Consider the following 13,258-nt stretch of genomic DNA (forward strand, 5'->3'; position numbering starts at 1 on the left):
AAATGTCTGTTCATGTCTTTGCCCATTTTCTTTTTTTTTTATGTTTATTTATTTATTTTATGAGAGAGAGAGAGAGGGAGGGAGAGGGAGAGGGAGAGGGAGAGGGAGAGGGAGAGGGAGAGGGAGAGGGAGGAGCAGAGAGACAGGAAGAGAGAGAACTCCCAAGCAGGCCCCCACCCCCACCCCACTGTCAGCACAGAGCCCGACATGGGGCTCGGTCCCACAAACCATGAGATCATGACCTGAGCTGAAATAGAGTTGGACACTTAACTGACTGAGCCACCCAGGTGCCTGAATGTCTCTGCCCATTTTCTAACTGGAATATCTTACTAGTGAATTTTGAAATTCTTTATATATCCTAGATACAGATCTTTTAGGAGATGTGTGGTCTTCAAATATTGCCTCCAAGTCTGCCATTTCTTTGTTCATCTTAACAAAGTGTTTCTCAGAGAAAATTTTTTAAGTTTTAAGTCCAATTTATCAGTTTTTATTATTATGGACCATGCTTTGAGTGGATATGTAGGCACTCTTCATCTAGCCCTGCCCTGAAGATTTTCTCTTATGTTTTCTTTTAAAAGCTCTATAGGTTTTTTATATTTAAATCTCTGATCTATGTTGAGTTAATTTTTTACAAGGTGTGAGATTCATATTGAAATTCAATTTTTTTTTGGCCCATGAATGTCCAATTGCTGTAACATCATTTGCTGAAAATACCTATTGGCTATTGATGTCTGTAGCATATATAAAAATATTGCCTCTTTCATTTCTCATAGTGGCAATATATTCTTTCTCTCTCGTGTTTTATTTTTTGATCAGTTTTTCTTGGCCCCTCCCCTAAAAAACTTAACTTTTTTCTAAGTAATGTTTACTTTCTTTTTATTTCTTCTCTTTTTCATTATTCTTTTTATTACTTCCTCTGTCTTCATTTTTTATTTAATATGTTATTCTTTGCTCGTTTCTTGAGATGGATAGCTTCGATTTTTCCTCTTCTAATATATAAAGCTACAGATTTCACTCTACTTACAGCTTCTTGTATATACCACAAGTTTTGATACGCCCTATTGTCATAATCATTTTAAAATATGTTTCTATTTCCCTTACAATTTATTCTTTGAACCATGAGGTAACTAGAAGTTTATTACATAGTTTCCAAATATTTGGAGACTTTCTAGGTTTTTGTTGTTTTTTGTTGTTGTTGTTGTTGTTATTGACTTCTAGCTTCTTTCCAGTGATATGAGATAGCAAAGACTTCCTGATGGAAATTCTCTGTAATTTACTTTTTGGACCTTGGTAAATTTTCCATGACACATGAGAACCGTATATTCTTCACTGTTTAAATACACTTTCCTAATTTTGTTAACTAAGTCATTATTAATCATTTTTCAAATATTCTAGACCTCTACTAAATATTTATTTACTTACTATTTTCTGAGAAAATTGTTTTTATTTTTTTTTCAATGTTTATTTATTTTTGGGACAGAGAGAGACAGAGCATGAACGGGGGAGGGGCAGAGAGAGAGGGAGACACAGAATCGGAAACAGGCTCCAGGCTCTGAGCCATCAGCCCAGAGCCCGACGCAGGGCTGGAACTCACGGACCGCGAGATCGTGACCTGGCTGAAGTCGGACGCTCAACCGACTGCGCCACCCAGGCGCCCCGAGAAAATCGTTTTTAAAACACCAACTATGATTTTGGATCTGTCTATTTTCTTTTTCTTTTTGTCAAATTTTGCTTTGCATATTTTTGGGCGTGTTATTGGATGTACAAATTTACACAGTTTTATTTTCTAATTGAATTTACTTTTTCATCATTATAAAGTATTCCTACTTATCTCTGGTAATATGTACTACCTTAAAGTTTACTTTATCTGGTATAAGAAAGCTATACTGACTTTCTTTGGACTAGTATCTTCATTATATATATATTCTCATCCTTATACTTTCAGTCTTTTTGTGTTCTCATGTTTAAGAAATGTCTCTTACAAGCACCACATGGTTGGGTTTTGTTTTCAATCTGACAATTTTTTGACTTTAAAGTGGTATGTTTACAGGGGCCTGGGCGGCTCAGTCGGTTAAGCATACTACTCTTGATTTCTGCTCAGGTCGTGATCTCATGGTCGTGAGATCGAGTCCCACGTCGGCTCCACACTGAGCATGGAGGCTGCTTAAGAGACTCCCTCTCCCTCTGCCCCTCCCCAACTCGTGCTTCCTCTCTCTCCCTCTCTCTCTCGCTCAATAAATTTTTAAAAAATTAAAACATATGGGTATCTCAAAACATTTCATGGGACATCTTATTTTAAAAAATGATACGTTTTTTCCATTTGCATTCAACATTACTAATACATTAGGTCTTAATCAATATCTTACTTTTTGTTTCTATTTGTTCTGTTATTTATTCCTATTTTCTCTCCTTTTGTTGCCTTTTCTGGGACAATTCATGTCTTGCTGGTTTAACTTGTAAAAGATTATTTGTCTTTTAATGGTCACCCTAAAGGTAACAACATGCATTTTTTACTTATTACTGTCTAAAATCAGTATTTTTCTAGATACAGGCAAGGAAAGCACCTTAAGTTCTTTAACTTCATTTATTTTCTGTCTTTTGTGTGGTTGTTGTTGTCTTTTGATTCTACCCATATTTTAAACCAAAAACACATTTTTATTATTACTTTTAATATTTGTATCCTTTCTAATATCACTCATTCCATTTTATATGTCTCTACTTCCCATCTGGGGTCATTTTCTTTCTGCTTGCATAGTTTTCTCTAGTATTATTTTACTGCTGATATTAAATCATCTCAGTTTTTATCTGTCTGAATATATTTTAAATTTTTCTTCATTTTAAAAGATATTTTTGCTGAATACAGTATTCTAAGTTGACAGTTATTTTCTTTTAGCATCTAAGAAATTATATCTGCTCTCTGATGACCCCCATAGTATCTGTTGAAAAGTCAGCATATGAATCTCACTGTTTCTCCTTTTAAAGTAATGTACCTTTTTTCTCTAGCTACTTCTGAGGGTTTTTTTTTTTCTCTGTTTTTGGTTGGTAAGTACTTTTGCTATAATGGATCTAGTTGTTATTTTCTTTCTATTTCATCCTTCTTGGGGTTTGTAAAACATTTTGAATCTGTGGTTTGATAACTTCTGTCACTTTACAAAAGTCTCAGCCATTATCTCCTTGGTATTTTTTTTGACCCGATAGCTTTCTTTTTCTTCCAGATCTCCAATTTACATTAGAAAATTTCCATCAGGTCTCACATGTCTCAAGTTATTTTCTATATTTTTCCAACACTTTTTCTCCCTGAGCTTCAGTATGAATGTTTTCTACAATTTTCTAGTTCTTTTATTCTCTCCCTTACTCACAAACCTATTAATTTCCTAATTTCAATCTATATCTTTTGTTCTAAAATTTCCATTTAATTCATTATTATTCATTCCAGTTCTCTGAATATACTCTCCATTTTAAATACATTTTTAACATATTAATATAATTATCTTAAAGCCAATATCCAATAACTCCAGTATTTGGGTAATCTGTGAGTCTGTATTTATTAACGATTGCTTATTTACCATCATTTGGTCCTGTCTCTTGGCATAACTGATCATTTTTTATTGATTGCTGGATACTGTGCATAACAACTTGTAGAAGCTCTTCATGATGCTGTCTTCCTCTAGAGTATATTCAATTTTCTTTTGCTAGACATTTAAATATAAGCAAATGACTTTCTTTCACGCAGAGATTTAAGAGTGTTCCAGGCTGGATTTTAAGCTTTGTATTATATGGGCTCTTTCTGTCTCTCAGGGCCCCTCCTCTTTGACAGGGAGGGCCTCAGCTCCAATTTTTTCTCCCCTCTACTATGAGACTCCTGAAACCATTGTTTGGTTTTTTAATCTCTTAGAAGTTATTTTATATTTATTTTCTTGGCCACTAGCCCTAAGAATGCATGGTTGGTAGTTAGCTGATATTTTAAAAGAAAATTCTGAGCAGAACATCAGGCTCTTTTTTGGGATTTCTATTTCTATGGGAGTCTTGGATGACTTAGAAGGCCTGACCTCCAATTTTTGTCTCCCCAGTAGTGAGATTTCATAAGGCTCTAGCTGCTCTCTGCTCTGCCTCTATTCCTTTCACTGAGAATTTGGCAATTTCCCTGAATGGAAAAAAACAACTGAGTTACATACAGATCTCACTTTAATGCATTTTCTTCTCACTGGGATTGGGCCTTCATCCTTGTTGTCTCGGCTGTTGTCTGATGTCTTCAAATAACTTTTTTTTTATTTTATCCTTTTTTATAGTTAAATGAATCTTGTCAATGGCTCAGCTCCAATAAAGTTAGAAAACATTCGGTGGTCTGCTCCCAGCCCAGTGATTCTTATCAGGAGTCCAAGACTTGTCTCCATAGTGGCCAGACAGATCACTTCTAAAGGTTTTTAAACACATAGATTCAGTTCCCAGTGATAGATCTGGGAATCACGAAAACTACTGCCAGGTAAACCTTGCTGTCAGGACCCTCTCACATATACACCAAAAACGTTAAACATTGGCAAATCAGGTGTGCACTGACTTGGGGATACTTTTTTGCAGTGTTGCGTGTTCCTCTGAACTCACTATTATTAAATGCATTATTGGAATATGACCTTCTAGCCTACCATGAAGGCTAGAATGACACATTTGCTTTCATCTAGAAAGCACTAACCCCACAAGTTTCTGGTTTCTCATGTACCCTGGCTGCGAATATAAAATTTAGTGGTACAAGGATTGCAGAGCCCTAAAACTGTATCGGATACCATAGAGTCAATGAAACCCCGCATACTAACGCAGCATTCAGTTGGGACCACCCCATGTTTAATTTTTTATTGTCTCCTCCTTTGCTTGAGATATGTACCCCTTCTAGATGTTGACCTGATTCACTCCAGAGATCTTCACGTTCTGGTTTCCCCCTGAGCAGCAAACAATATTTTTTCATCTATTGCTAACCTACTTCTCGTCTTCCACCTTCCCCAATCCACAATACTAGCTGTCCTTTGACAACTTGCTCATATTTTCTTTAATTATCAATTCAACCTGTTTTGGACTCTACTTCACAATGACCCAATCATACATGGATTTCACATCTACGGCATTATGTGATCTTCCTTCAATTTATTTCTCTCTGCCTCATAAATGATTACTAAGAAGATTAACTTCACATAACCTATTTCAAGTCATTTATAAAATGGTTTCTAGTCTCTACAGTCATTCTCTTTCCAACATGAAAGATTCCTCCCAGTTATGGTAATGCAGTTTTAAAATAAATTTTGGTAGAATCCCACTCAAGACTCTACCTATAAATTTTATTGAGTAATTCCTTTTTAGCCACATTAACTGATTTAATGACTTATTGACTGATCAGTAAGATTTCCTTCATAACAATGATAACACATTGTAACAGGAGTTATATTTCCTAAGAATGCAGAGGTTCAAGTGTTAAGGTGTCACCCTTTTCCTAGGTAAGCAGGCAAGTCCCACCGGCCTGAATTTCCCAGGATATCCTCAGGCCCCCGATCCTGGATCCGTGGATCCCGAGGACCCATAGGCACAGCACGCCAGGCTTTCTGCACAGTGATGACTGCAAACCAGGTTTTACAGTCCAGCCAACTTCTTTGCTAATTTCCCCCTCGAGGCTCTCCAAGATGTAAAACGGATCTTATTACACATCAGCAACTTATTTACCTAGAGATCATATACTTGTCTAGAACATCCTGAGTATTTGCCACTGTTTGCTCTAATACCTCTTTCTTATCTGTATTAAACATTTTGACAGTTTCTCCCAAAAGCCATCCTCAGCCCAAGGCAGCGAATTCACGGAGTGAATGTATTTTTCTCTTTATTTCTTTTTTCCTCAAACTCCCTTCACATAGTCCCTTGGGGCCCCCTTAAGTTTTCTGCCATATCTGGTCTTCACTTACCCAGGTGACTGATGGCTTCCTTGTCCCAAGGCCAGGTGGCAGCGCCTGCAAGGTCTTCCCGCACGGAGCTGGCAAAGTAGACATTGAGGAAGTGAGTACTGTTGAGCTGCAGTGCCTCCTTCAGCTCCTTCACACTCATGTATGCCCTGGACAGCACACAAGAGGAGAGCACGTCACGCCGAGGATCAGTACATAGAAAACAGCAGAGCCAGACCGAATCAGACTCTGACACTCCCAGCCAGCATTGCCCTCTGGAGGGGCAGAGGGGCAGAGACCAGGCTGTCATGAAGATCACAGAAAAGGCACTAACACACATTTGGCAGATTTACTCCACGATAAATAACGTGCAGTTATTTTATTATTAGCACGATATTTTTAGCACTATATTATTTATATGAATATTCGGTGTTTGATGTCATACTCCATTCCCACTCTACATCTAGGTTATTTTTTCAAGATAAATCTAATGATAGTCCTAATTATTTGCCCAGAGGATTAACCCCAGGCCATGGTGAAGTTCCAACTCTCAGTTCCTGGTTCCTTCTGCCACACTGCATGAATGTTATTATGATCAGAGGACCAATTGAATCTCTGTTTCAGTATATGGTGACTTTGGGCCTTATTTAAAAAAAAAAAACATAATGGTGACTAGGACACATAAAGTAAAAAGAGAAAAAAGAAAAGATGAGTTATGGGTAGGAAAAGATATCATAAAGTAACTGCAAAGAATGTTAATTGTGTATGTATTTTTCTTTCTAGTCCCTTAATCTGTAGACACGACTCCAACTCCGACTACCTTATGCTACCTAACAAGTATCTTTTCTGGTGGCCTTCAAAGCACTAGGCAATATCATGTTTGCACTTATGCACAGAATTAAAGGTCTACTAAAAACACATGCCGTACGGCCCACAAAAAAGGGAAACAAGCATGCTGTCTCTTTATGAGCTCATACATAGCCAAAGACCTTCATCTTCCTCGCATCAGTGAAACTTTAAACTTACCATAAGCAAACAGACTCACTCAACAGTCTCACTGAAGAGCTATTTTAAGAACAAGCAACTAAAGCAGAGCTCAGTGGCCCTTTGGATCCACTGGATGCTTCCTGTAGTGATCATGGTCTGCCACTCAAAAAGGGGAATGTCCCTATCACAGCTTGAACTGGGCAGACAGCTCCCTCAACATTAGTTGGAAATTTCCTTCACAGATCATGCTTCATTGCTGCCATTCTGCTAGACCAGCTGAAATCCAGAAGCTCATGTTAGGACAGCGTGACCCTTCTTCTCTTGCTTGTTCTGCCTCCCAACCACACTGTTGATGCAATCTATTTAATCCACATGTAGGATATACTGGCAGGGAGTACCCAAGAAATAGAGATCCCAAAGAAGATTGTTTCTGTGTTCTTTGGAACAGAACCAAAAAAAGGGGAATAAAAGTTAAGAAACAAAAAAGAGTTTGCTTTCGAACCACAGATACTTGGGAGAAAACAGATTTAAAAAATACTTTTTCATATTGACTTTATAATATCTTGGAAAAATAGTTCTAAGCCCCAAGAAATCATCCAAGTTCCATGAGGTGATGTCACATGTGATCAGAGGGATATTCCTTCTGCTGCTTTCCTGGAGACACAATGTTTTTTGGACTGTCGCCTGCTTTTCCCTGGATATTAGTCACATTCTCTTTCCCTTTCTCCTTTATGAAAAATAATGACAATTTCCTGTATTGACAAATTGATGGTTTGGAGCTATGATGACATCAAACAATTCTTCAACATGGAGAAGCAGGGCCAGAAGAAAGGAGCAGAGAGAGCATGAATGGGGAGAGACAAGGGAAGGGAAGGGAAGGGAAGGGAAGGGAAGGGAAGGGAAGGGAAGGGAAGGGAACAGAAGGGAATGGAAGGGAAGGGAAGGAAATAAGGTTAGAAAGAATCAGAGACTGAGCCTACACACAGCTCAAGGTACCAAAAAAGACAAGTCACACCCTTTCTCTGTTTCTATTTCAGAGTCCCCATTAAAATTGGGAGTTGGTAATTTGACAGGTTTTGTTTTTTTCTCTTTTCTCCTCCCTCGCTTTCCCCAAATCCCCCTGCTCCTGGCATGGTTTCCTTGGGCTATCTGTGTGTTACTGGCTTCTCTGTCTGCCATTAACCAGCCTTGGCTGCCATCCTTCTGTCCTCCCTCAACCCAGCAGTGGCACTAATTTCCCTTGAGCACACTCCAAGAGGCCTCCTCCTCCACCAGCCTCATTAGCTGGTTCTACTCATCTCCCTTGTTCTTTTTGCCCAATCCTCTCTCAAGCCATAAATTACTCTTCCAGATGAGAGTGTTTATGTCATGCTGGTGGCAAACTGGGTGTGGTTGCTCTGACTCTTGCACTCCACAGAGATATGTGTAGATGGAAATCAGCACATATAAGGGGGGGAATACATTTTAAAAAGCTAGAGACGGTTGGAAATAGTCATTAAATGAACTGGTAGAAGATAATCTTATTTTGTTGGAAACAAAGACATTTTTTCTAGATTATTGCTTAATCTATAAAAAGTAAAGCTGTAGCTATCAGTGTGTCTGCTTTGCATGTAGGATGCCTTGCCTATAATAACATGTACACCTTTTCAGAACTTAGAGCTAATAAAGATAAACAACTTACTGATGTGACCAGAGTCTGGCTTAGACCTAGGGTATGGAAAAATGGACATTACTCTTAAATTCAGAGCGTAACATCTTGCTTTAGAAATGATGTGTTCAGAGAGAGACTTGATATGCAAAATAATTTATTCAAAGAAAGGTCAAAAAATATACATAAATGTCAGAAAAAGCGTAAGCTTTTTGAACTGACCAGACCGTGTATGGAAAGGGAGATGAACTGAATTAATCTGCTTAATTTCTGCCAGGATCTCCGTTTGCTCATATTCCCCATACCCTGGACTGAGGTACTCACCATAAAATTCTCTCTGAGATCTCAGACCAACCAAAGTGAAATTGCGTTTTGATGTTTATAAAAATTGTCTCAGAAACAAGTTCTGCTTGAGGCACACATATCAAGTTGTTCCGCCCACTGCTCAAGTCTTATTTCTGACATGGCCCCTGGAAGAATGCATACCCGCCTCACCATTTTATGACAGCGACCTGCTGGTTTGGGATTAACCGTTGCCTGCTATCCAGCACCTGTATTTCTTTGTCCCCCAGACTTAGTGCATTCATTTGGATCTGTGCCGTGGCTCCTTGACTGCTGACTCCCAGCCACACTCCAGTGTCTTGAGAGTACAAGCAACCCCAACTTTTGCTTAGTTTCTAAAGAGAAGTGAAAGAATATAAAGCATGCCTATTTGTGCTCTAGCTTAATAGTTGAATAACTGATTCCTTTGTAGACTAACAGAAATAATTTCAAGAATGAAGGCAGAAAGAAGAAAAAGATCACGGGCTGTCTGAAGGACACTGAACCGGCCATCAAAAATTGGCATGCTGAAAAATAAGACATAAATGATGCACGTGTGCCCCGAGATCTCCCACAGCCAGAGCAAGCCCTCTCCAGAGGAAGGCCCTTCTCCAGGTGAACAGCAGCCTCCGTGACAACAAAACCGGGTGCTCCCAAGGCCCTTCAGCCAATCAGTGTCAAGGCAACAACGGTGCCAAAGTTGGAGTATTTTCAGTTGGTTAGATCAAAACCTTGCTGTCATTACTGTACACGATGGTTCTCTACCCAGTGTGTGCAGAAGGGTCTGCCACCTCATCTCCCATGCACTTTGCCAACCATGCTTCTCCCTCTTGGTCAACATCACCTTTGGCCTGCTTCCCCAACCCTTTCATTGTGCCCTCACCACGGGGCTTATCAGTCCACAGAGTACCAATTAGTGTTCTCCCAGTGCCCAGTGCAACTCTAAAAACAGTTTTCTCCTTCTCTCAAATTCCCCCTGCCCTTAGGTGCATGGGACTCTACTACATCACCATACACTTTATACTCTTCTTCTCTTCCCACCTTCTGGTTAGTCCATACACATCGAGGGTTTCAGCATCTCGCCCAAAGCCTTCTCCTTCCCCACCTCCTATCGTAACCTGAGAAATTTCAACATCTATGTGAAACATCACTGAAAACAGTCTTCTTTTTGACTTCCTTACCTCCAGTTGCCCCCCCTCCCACCTCATTCTCACGGTCACCTTTACTCAGAGTGGTTTTTTATTCCTGGCCTCCTGTAGATCTTTAATTCTACTTGTCTCTACTTAGACTTGTTTATGGTCACCTCCTCTCCAGGAATGATGGGAGATCACGATTCTTCTTTTGTTCCTCCTCTCCCACCAACTTCAATCTCTTAATCCCCTGACTCTTAGTAAATGATCATGCCTCCTTCTTCAATGGTAAAATTGAAGCCATTCATCATGAACGCTAACACACACTCACACACACACACACACACACACACACACACACACACACACCCTTCCTTACCTATTTTTATTCCCTTACCTCTGGTCCCACAGGATGAGGTTTCTGAGCAAATAATAGCTAACACCCTCTCTTTTTCCTTCTCCCTTTCCAATTCAAACTTCTTGAAAGAATAATTTCCCAATCTCCCATGGCTTTTTCCCATGCACCCCCTAATCCCATTGTAACCTGGCTTTCATTGGCACCACTTTATCAAAACTGCTTTTGTTAAAGTTGTCAGTGATCTCAGAACTGTCCCTTCCCACAAAATGAGAAAAGTTCAGTCACCTTCTTATGGGAATCCTTTGCTGTATTTTTATATTTACTTACTTCCTGCTTCTTAAAGTTCTCTACTTCCTTTGCTTTTTTTTTGCAATGTTCTTTTCTGGCTGTATTCTTGCTTTTGAGACCACTCTCAAAAGGGCTCCTCTTTCCCCCTTCTAATCCTTAAAAGTTATTCCCCAGGGTCCAGTGGTTCTGTTCGGGTACATTCTTTTGTCATGCTCCTTGTTCACTAGTGGAAACTCTTCTACATCTGAACTTGGAAAGCATCATCAGTGCTTGGGTAACTCTCAGAGAGGAAGAGAGAGAGAGAGAGAGAGAGAGAGAGAGAGAGAGAGAGAGAGAGAAATGACTATAGATTTGATTCTTGCTTCTGTTTTAAAGCAGGACATCTCCACCTAGACCATATACAGACATCTTAAGGTCAAAATGTCAATGTGATGGATGGTTCTACCTGAGCACAAAAGAATTCAGATACAGTGAAGCTCAGTAAATCTGAAATAAATAGTGATCTGACCAATCAATCTATGGACATCTTTTCCATGGACAGATATGCAGGAAGGGTTGTTTGGCTAAACACAGAGGAAGTATATGTCTGTGGCCACAGAAAGACAAAAAGGCTAGGACAAGGGAAGGACCACAATGGCATTTTGTCCCCTACCTAATTTTATAGACTGGATTTTGAGCTCCTCAGGAAAAAACAAACAGCAGTCGTTTCATAAAATCCGTGCAACCCAGGATACACAAGCAATGCTTTCAGGCCTAATAACAAAATGAAGCACCAGTTGAGGATAAGGGACACTCTCTCCATTTCTGGAAAGAATTAAGGGATGTCAGCACCATTCTAGCACTTGAGAGTTTTACAACCTTGGGTTGCATTGGAAGCCAGCTCTCTCAGGAGGCCAGCTTTTCCCTAGAGAAACAGTGAGGGCAAGAGCATCAGCTGGAAACGCTGAGTGTCAGCAGGCAAGGTACATACCATTGCCAGAGTTCAATGGCAAACAGCAGGAGAACCGCAGAAACTGGTGGCCATGAGTGTTTAAGGCACACCCTTCTGGAGACTCCCAGAAATACTACAGAAAGGGAACGTTGTCTGAGGGTAAGATTTTGGTTATATATTGAACTAATGTAATTTGATTGTTAATGGTAGCATGACCTCATTCATGCCCACAGGGCCAAGTGACTACATTTGTCTCTGACACTGAACTCAGTCTTTTTTTTCCACTCCTACTTCTCCAGTGTCTGTCTCTGAATTGGTGCTACTCTTATTACCCTCTCTGTGACACAACTAGAAAACCTAGGATTCCTCTCTCACTCCTCCCTCCGCTCCACTTTACTCTCCGCAATATAATCAGTCACCTGCTAACGAGGCCCAAGGAAAAAGACACCATGATGATTATTGTTTCTCCTCTGAATGCCATAAAAGAGGCTAGATATATTAGGACATCATCAACTGGGAATATATTTTTTCTTCAGATTCAAATATGAAACACCTGACAATACTTATTACACCCAAAACATTAACTCACTATTGCTAATTCATATGGGAATGAGTAATACTACTAGAAGAAAAATGGAACTATTATTTAGACACATTGAAGAGTTGGGGCGCCTGGGTAGCTCAGTTGCTGATTTTGGCTCAGGTCATGATCTCACAGTTCATAAGTTCGGGCCCCGCCTTGGGCTCTGTGCTGACAGCTCAGAGGCTGAAGCCTGCTTCAGATTCTTTGTCTCCCTCTCTCTCTTCTCTGCCCCTCCCCTGCTCACATTCTCTCTCTCTCTCTCTCTCTCAAAAATAAACATTAAAAAAAATTTTTTTAAGAAACATTTAAGTGTTGTAAGACCTTGAGGCTGAAATAAAAGAAATAACTAGAGATCAAAAGGGTTTGAAGTCCAGGGTCGCAGTATCTTCTGTGGCAGGCAGAATAATGTTCCCAAACGGCCACACTCTAATCCCTGGAGCCTAGGGATATGTTACCTTACATGGCAAAAAGGGCTTTGCAGAAGTGATTAAAAGTACTACCCTTAAGATGAGAAGATTATTCTGGGTTATCTGAGTTGCCGTGGTTCCAGTCCTTGGTGATAAGCTTGCCTACCTTATCAAGGGAGCCATACCATGAAACTTATTTGGAAGATGAGCATGAAAATACCCAGAGAGCTTGTTAGGTCAGATAAGGGAAAGGAAGAGTGTGATGGAGGAGGTACTCAGTAGAATCAAGAGAAAATGATCAGACCAATGGTCAGAGGAGGTCAGTGTGTCACTATCCTGAGGAGCACGGGCTCTCAAGCCAGAATGACTTGGTTTTAAGTCCCCAACTCTTTCACTCGTTGGCCACATGGCCCTGGCAAGGCACCTACCATCACTACGCCTCGGTTTCCTCGTCCATAAAATGAGAATAATGAAGTATCTACGGTATATAATTATTGAGAGGAAAAATGAAATAACATTTATAAAACCACACATAATCATTCAACAAACCTTATCATCGGTAATAGCAGTGCCTACGCCCTCAGACGACTACATAGCTAGCAACAAAGCTCAAACATCGTTAATAGAAGAAAGCAAGTATCATCCCCAAAACTTGATGGGGTGCCTGGGTGGCTCGGTCAGTTGAGC

At 39.9% G+C, this 13,258-nt stretch overlaps 1 protein-coding gene across 3 annotated transcripts in view; it reads right to left on the reverse strand.

Annotated features, from left to right (window-relative positions):
• The window catches only part of PAPPA2 (pappalysin 2), a 274,955-nt gene that overhangs the window by 162,769 nt on the left and 98,928 nt on the right, over positions 1 to 13,258 (reverse strand). For all 3 annotated transcript variants that reach the window (XM_045452816.1, XM_045452817.1, XM_045452815.1), the window contains exon 4: positions 5,943 to 6,088. In XM_045452816.1, coding sequence (XP_045308772.1) covers positions 5,943 to 6,088 — 146 coding nt within the window. The remainder of the gene's footprint in view (positions 1 to 5,942; positions 6,089 to 13,258) is intronic.

Source organism: Leopardus geoffroyi, chromosome C3 (genome assembly GCF_018350155.1).
Source record: "Leopardus geoffroyi isolate Oge1 chromosome C3, O.geoffroyi_Oge1_pat1.0, whole genome shotgun sequence".
NCBI lineage: Eukaryota > Metazoa > Chordata > Mammalia > Carnivora > Felidae > Leopardus > Leopardus geoffroyi.